Genomic DNA, 6887 nt, shown 5'->3' on the forward strand with positions numbered 1-6887 from the left:
TACATATATGGTGCTATATTTTATATACAGAAACTTAATTATTTTTTTCTTTATATTTATGCCTGTATGTATGTGTTATCCAGTTTAATATTCTCTTAGTTAACTAGTTGTAGTGCGATTCCACTAAGTGTAGAGACCGGGGCGGGTCGTTACACTTTTATGGTATCAGAGCCGGTCGAGTCTTTTAGGATACTATGTGGGGAGTGATCCTTCTAGGTTTCTGTTGTGTCATATCTCTGATATGTGTTAGCCTTTGGTGAATTGTGGGGGTATTATGTTACTAATAGGATGTTTGAATTCTTGTAGTATGGTGAGACCCCAGTATGACCAGATTGCTAGGGCCATGGAGATGATAGCCATGGCGATGCAGCAGCAGAGTGCTCATTTTGCTCATATGGAGGCAGGTAGAGCTGCGGCTGAGGCAGCTAGAGCTGCGGCTGATGCAACTAGACCGGTGGTCTCTCAGGAGGGGAGAGATTTAGCAGAGTTCAGGGGATGTCAGCCTCCTCAGTTCAGAGGGGATTCAGATCCTGATGTGGCAGATCAGTGGTTGAGGGACATGGAGAAGATCTTTAGTGTTTTAGGTTCTGATGAGAGAAAGTTGGCTTATGCAGTTTACATGCTGGGGGGCGAGGCTGAGTACTGGTGGAGAGGCACCAGGCAGATGTTAGAGAGCAGGGGTGTGCCTGTTGACTGGGATTGCTTCAGGAGGGTCTTTTTGGAGAAATATTTCCCGGATAGCGTTAGATACGCTAAGGAGGCAGAGTTCATGAGATTACATCAGGGGAGCTTGTCTGTTTCTGAGTATGCTATGAGGTTTGAGCATCTAGCTCGTTTCTACTCTCAGGCCATATCTGAGGCTTAGAGATGTAGAAAGTTTGCAGAGGGATTGAGGCACGAGCTGAAGAGGGTTATAGTCCCCATGTCCATAGTAGAGTTTCCTACCTTGGTTGAGAAGGCAAAGACTGTTGAGAGTTTGGAGAGTGGTGGTAGCAGCGGTAAGGCTGCTAGAGTTCAGGAGGGATCATCTGGGTCCAGGAGGGGAGGCCAGCAGAGGGGACCTTATGACAGACCTGTACAGTCTCAGAGAGGAGCTGTTAGTAGGGGACCTCGACCTGTTACTCCTCAGGGCGGAGCACAGTCGGTGCGGTGTTATCGATGTGGAGGAGCACATATGGTGAGAGATTGTTCCCTTCCGGGGAATGTTTGCTTCAGATATGGTAGGCCAGGCCACATCTCTAGAGATTGTCAGACACCGGCGACTTCATCTGGGAGTGCCCCGAGGCCACCCAGACCTACAGCTGCGGGGAGAGTGTTTGCATTGTCAGGTGCAGAGGCTTCTACTTCATCAGACTTAGTGAAGGGAAAGGGGAAGGCAGCAGGTGAGGATGTTTTATTTTTATTCGATTCTGGAGCCACGCATTCTTTTATTTCTGTTGATTGTGTGAAAAGATTGGGTTTGTCAGTATCTTCCTTGCATGTTGATTTGTTTGTGTCTACTCCGACTTCAGTTTCTGTGGTGACGTCGGAGATGTGTGTGAGATGCCCGATAGAGGTGTCTGGTAGGAGGTTCCGAGTGAACCTGATTGTGTTGCCCATGGTGGATATCGACATAATTTTAGGGATGGATTGGTTATCTACCCATCACATCCTTATAGATTGTGCTCGGAGAGAGTTGATGTTTCCTCAGTTGGAGGATGAGGCGTTGGTATCAGCGGGTCAGGCAGAGCAGTTGATGAGGGATGGAGCTGAGTGCTTCATGTTGTTTGCAGCTTTGAGTATTGAGACAGAGAGAGCTATCGCTGGGATCGAGATTGTCAGTGAATTTCCTGAGGTGTTTCCAGATGATGTGCCAGGATTGCCACCCAGGCGTGATGTTGAGTTTAGCATTGATCTGGTACCAGGTGCAGGACCGGTATCAGTGGCTCCTTATAGGATGGCTCCAGCTGAGTTGGTAGAGCTGAAGACACAGATTGAGGATTTGTTGGAGAAACAGATGGTGAGGCCCAGTGTTTCTCCTTGGGGTGCTCCGGTACTGTTAGTGAAGAAGAAAGATGGTGGGGCCCGTTTGTGTGTTGATTATCGGCAGCTGAATAAATTAACGATAAAGAATAAATATCCCCTTCCAAGGATTGATGATTTGATGGATCAGCTGAGGGGAGCTTCAGTGTTTTCAAAGATTGATTTGAGATCCGGATATCACCAGATTAGGGTGAAGGAGAGTGACATACCGAAGACTGCCTTTAGGACTAGGTATGGTCACTATGAGTATGTGGTGATGCCTTTTGGTGTCACTAATGCTCCAGCAGTGTTCATGGATTACATGAACAGGATCTTTAGACCGTTCTTGGACATATTTGTGGTGGTCTTCATTGATGATATTTTGGTGTATTCTAGATCATTGGAGGATCACCGTGAGCATTTGAGGTCGGTTTTGGAGGTGTTAAGAGAGAGACAGTTGTATGCCAAACTGTCCAAGTGTGAGTTTTGGTTGTCCGAGGTGAGATTTTTGGGGCATGTGATATCGGCAGAGGGGATTGCAGTAGATCCAGCCAAGGTGGAGGCTGTGATTCAGTGGGAGCGTCCGATGACTGCTACAGAGATTAGGAGTTTTCTTGGGTTGGCGGGTTACTATCGGAGGTTCATTGAGGGTTTTTCTCGAATAGTAATGCCTTTGACTCAACTGACTCGAAAAGATCAACCTTTTGTTTGGACGGACGCTTGTGAGCAGAGTTTTCAGGAACTAAAGAGACGGTTAACCACTTCTCCAGTTTTGGTGTTACCTAACACTGGTGAGCATTTTGATGTGTTCTGTGATGCTTCTCACCAGGGGTTAGGTTGTGTGTTGATGCAGGGAGGGAGAGTAGTGGCATATGCTTCGAGGCAACTGAAGACCTATGAGAGAAATTATCCTACTCATGATTTGGAGCTTGCAGCTGTGGTATTTGCCTTGAAGTCGTGGAGGCACTATCTGTATGGTGCGAGATTCAGTGTATACAGTGATCACAAGAGTTTGAAATATCTGTTTGATCAGAAAGAGTTGAATATGAGGCAGAGGAGGTGGATGGAATTTCTAAAGGACTTCGATTTCCAGTTGATGTATCATCCTGGAAAGGCGAATGTGGTAGCTGATGCATTGAGTAGGAAATCCATTCACATGTCGGCTATGATGATTAGGGAGTTGGAGTTGATTGAGCAGTTCCGAGATTTGAGACTAGAGGTGGAGGTTGTACAGGATCACATTAGCTGTGGTATGATCACCATAACTAATGAGTTCGTGAAGCAGGTGGGAACTAAACAGTTACAGGACCCAGAGTTGTTAAGGACTTTGGGATTACTTGGTACTGAGAGGGCAGCTGGTTTTGAGCTTGGTACTGATGGGATTCTGAGATTCAGAGGTCGGATTTGTCTGCCTTGTGATTCAGAGTTGAGGAGAGCTGTTCTAGAGGAGGGACACATGAGTCGTCTTAGCATACATCCTGGTATGACTAAGATGTATCAAGACATCAAGAAAAGTTTTTGGTGGCCTGGTATGAAGAAGGAGATAGCAGAGTTTGTAGCCGCTTGTTTGACTTGTCAGAAGGCGAAGATTGAGCATCAGAGGCCCGGAGGGGTTTTACAGTTGATGGAGATTCCTGAGTGGAAGTGGGATAGTGTCACTATGGACTTTGTGGTTGGATTGCCTAGGACAACTAGGAACAGTGACTCTATCTGGGTGATTGTTGATAGGTTGACAAAGTGTGCTCATTTTCTTCCTGTCAACAAGAGGTGGTCCTTGGAGAGGCTTGCACAGTTATATATCCGAGAGATAGTACGGCTGCATGGAGTGCCTTCCAATATTATTTCTGACAAAGATCCAAGGTTTACTTCAAGGTTTTGGCAGACTCTACATCAGGCGTTGGGAACGAGATTGAGGTTGAGTTCCGCCTATCATCCACAGACAGATGGTCAGTCGGAAAGGACAATTCAGTCACTAGAGGATCTTCTGAGAGCTTGTGTGTTGGACCATCTGGGTAGCTGGGAGGAGGTGTTGCCATTGGTAGAGTTTACCTATAATAATAGTTATCATGCGAGTATTGGCATGGCACCTTTTGAGGCTCTATATGGCAGGAGGTGTAGGACTCCATTATGTTGGTATCAGGAGGGTGAGTCAGTAGTGGTTGGTCCAGAGTTAGTTCTTCAGACTACTGAGATGGTGAGACAGATTCAGGAGAGGTTGAGAGCTACTCAGAATCGACAAAAGTCTTATGCTGATAAGAGGAGGAGACCTCTAGAGTTTGAGGAGGGAGAGCATGTGTTTCTCAGGGTGACACCCACTACTGGAGTGGGAAGGGCTGTAAGGGCCAAGAAACTCACACCAAAGTTCATTGGTCCTTATCAGATCCTTCGTCGTGTAGGTCCAGTAGCTTATCAATTGGCGTTACCTCCGATTCTGTCCAACCTGCATGATGTGTTTCACGTTTCACAGTTGAGGAAGTACATCAGAGACCCGAGTCACGTGATAGAGATGGATGAGGTGCAAGTTAGAGAAAACTTGACTTACGAGAAGAGACCGGTAGCTGTAATTGATCACAAGTTGAAAGAGCTTCGAGGCAAGTCTATTAGCTTAGTGAAGATTCTTTGGGATGCAGCTACTAGTGAGGCAACCTGGGAAGAAGAGAGTCGGTTCAAGGAACAGTATCCATTCCTCTTTTCAGGTAAGCCTATTTTCGGGGACGAAAATTCTTATTTGTTGGGGAGTATTGTAACATTGTAAAAAAAAAAAAAAAAAAAAAAAAGAGAGAGGCTGATTCAGTAGCCCAGAACGGGCCGTTCCCAAACTGGAACGGGCCGTTCCACACTACTGAATTGAACTACATATTGTAGTTGAGAACGGGCCGTTCCGGCAAGGAGAACGGGCCGTTCTAGGAAGGAGAACGGGCCGTTCCGGAGGGAGAATGGGCCGTTCCGGAGGGAGAACGGGCTGTTCCTGAGGAAGAACGGGCCGTTCCGGATGAGTCCCGGAACGGGCCGTTCCGTTTTCAGAACGGGCCGTTCTAGGCGTGGATTTTGTGCGTGATCTGGGAGTTCAGAACGGGCCATTCCGGTATCGGTACGGGCCGTTCTGGCCACTCCGGATTGCCTATAAATAGGGGTGAAGGGGGGGCCGTGAGGAGTTCTAGTTCTAGAGAGAAGTTTTAGAGAGAAGGTCTCTGGGTCAGTGAGCTCCTTTCTCTCCCAAATTTCTCTGTTTAACTGCTTTTCTCCTCTAGATCAATAACTCCTTCTGTCTTTTCTTGAATTTCAGATTAGAAAGCTTGTTTTGGGAGGACTGAAGTTTCGAGTTGAGCCTCGAGGGGAAATTATACTTTTGATTCAGTCTTTGGCTATCTGAGCCAATCTTCAGGTAAGGGAAGCTAGAATGTTTGTTATTTAGGATGTATGTGAGTTTACAAACTCAATGGGAATAGGCTGGACGCAGGTTGAGTATGCCAGGTGTGGAAGAGCTTAGAGCTCTTGGGTTGGTGTTCGGCTAGGCGCGAGCTGACTATGCCAAGCGTAATTATATTTATAAATAATTATTTTAAATTGATGCTTATGCATGTTTAAAGTTGAAATGTTAGATTATATATAGGTGGTATATGATGTATGGTGCGGTGTGATTCATATGTATGCTTTGTGATGATACGTATGAATGTTCGAATATGATATGACATGTGTATATGTTCATGAGTATGTTTATTGATCATAATGGTGGGTAGACCATTTATGATGTATGATGCATTATTGCATGTGATGTCTTATGACATGTGTATGATTGTTGATCATGATGGTGGGCAGACCATTATGATGTATGATGCCTGATTGCATGTGATGCCTATGGTATGAGTCTAGCCTAGGACTTGAGGAGAGGAAAATTATTTTCGAACTAGAAGAGCTCACATAGAGTCTCTTGAGAGTGGTGCTTGGATAGGCCACTGATATATGAGAGTGGTGCTCTGGGAGGCCACTAGATTTGGGAGAGTGGTGCTTAGATAGGCCACTAGGTTGGGTGAGTCTCCTCTAAGTCCTTAGCTAGTGTTGGAGCGGGGTATGAGGTCGAGGGTTATTCCCTTAACCAAGTACTCGGGAAGGTGCGTGGATCCTTGCGGATAGTCGGTGGGCGAACTCCACTATTGACTTGGTTAATGCATGCCAAGGTCGTGGTAAGCCCGTACCCAGCTGTGCTATACCTGACGGTGGATCTGGACTTCCAAGTGTGTAAGTGACATCATCCGAGTAAACCCGAGGGAGGATTATATCCTGTTTAGCTGTGACCGAGCGGGCGCTTTGGGCGTGAAAACGGTTGGGGTGGTTTCGGTAGGATGGAATGTCACTTATACAGCTCTATTGTTATGGAGATCTCCTAGGTGTATGCGTGACGACGCATTAGATGATTGATATGTATGCATATCTGTCATGAGTTGCATTCATTGCATGATTATTAATATGATGAAGTGTGGTGTTTGACTTCATGTTTGGTGAATGAATGATTGATTGAGATGAAAGGTTCCTTAGGGACAGGATTTGGGATGCATGTGTAGTATAGAATTTTTATTCTGTACTTGTATTATTGATCTTTGAATTCTAGCTTACCCTTCTGTTTTCCATGTGGTGGAACTGCGATGATCATACTTGGTATGGGAGCAGGTCAGGGATAGCTTGGGAGTAGAGATGATCGTTGTGAGACGAGGAGCTGAGTCTCGTGGTTTGAGTTACCATTCTGGGTAACATTTTTTTTGTCAGTGCTTGACCGGCACTAAGGGATATTTTGGGATGACTGTACATATATGGTGCTATATTTTATATACAGAAACTTAATTATTTTTTTCTTTATATTTATGCCTGTATGTATGTGTTATCCAGTT

The 6887-nt window shown here is 45.7% G+C and overlaps 1 protein-coding gene across 1 annotated transcript; it reads left to right on the forward strand.

Annotated features, from left to right (window-relative positions):
- The first annotated feature begins 307 nt into the window (after positions 1 to 307).
- LOC145957476 (uncharacterized) lies at positions 308 to 4449 on the forward strand. The gene is made up of 5 exons (XM_083073739.1): positions 308 to 816; positions 1453 to 1537; positions 1691 to 1897; positions 3287 to 3655; positions 4306 to 4449. The coding sequence occupies exons 1-5, from the start codon at positions 308 to 310 to the stop codon at positions 4447 to 4449; spliced, it is 1314 nt and encodes a 437-aa protein (XP_082929865.1).
- The last annotated feature ends 2438 nt before the right edge of the window (positions 4450 to 6887 follow it).

This window comes from Cajanus cajan, chromosome 4 (assembly GCF_000230855.2).
Source record: "Cajanus cajan strain Asha chromosome 4, NIPB_CcT2T_4, whole genome shotgun sequence".
Lineage (NCBI taxonomy): Eukaryota > Viridiplantae > Streptophyta > Magnoliopsida > Fabales > Fabaceae > Cajanus > Cajanus cajan.

Excerpts from the sequence above, each read along its gene's own strand:
- LOC145957476 (XM_083073739.1), top strand. The coding sequence starts at position 308 with ATGGTGAGACCCCAGTATGACCAGATTGCTAGGGCCATGGAGATGATA. Across the intron at positions 817-1,452 it reads GTTTCTGAGTATGCTATGAG|ATTGGGTTTGTCAGTATCTT; the intron begins GTTTGAGCATCT and ends TTGTGTGAAAAG. Across the intron at positions 1,898-3,286 it reads TTGAGTTTAGCATTGATCTG|GTGGGAACTAAACAGTTACA; the intron begins GTACCAGGTGCA and ends TTCGTGAAGCAG.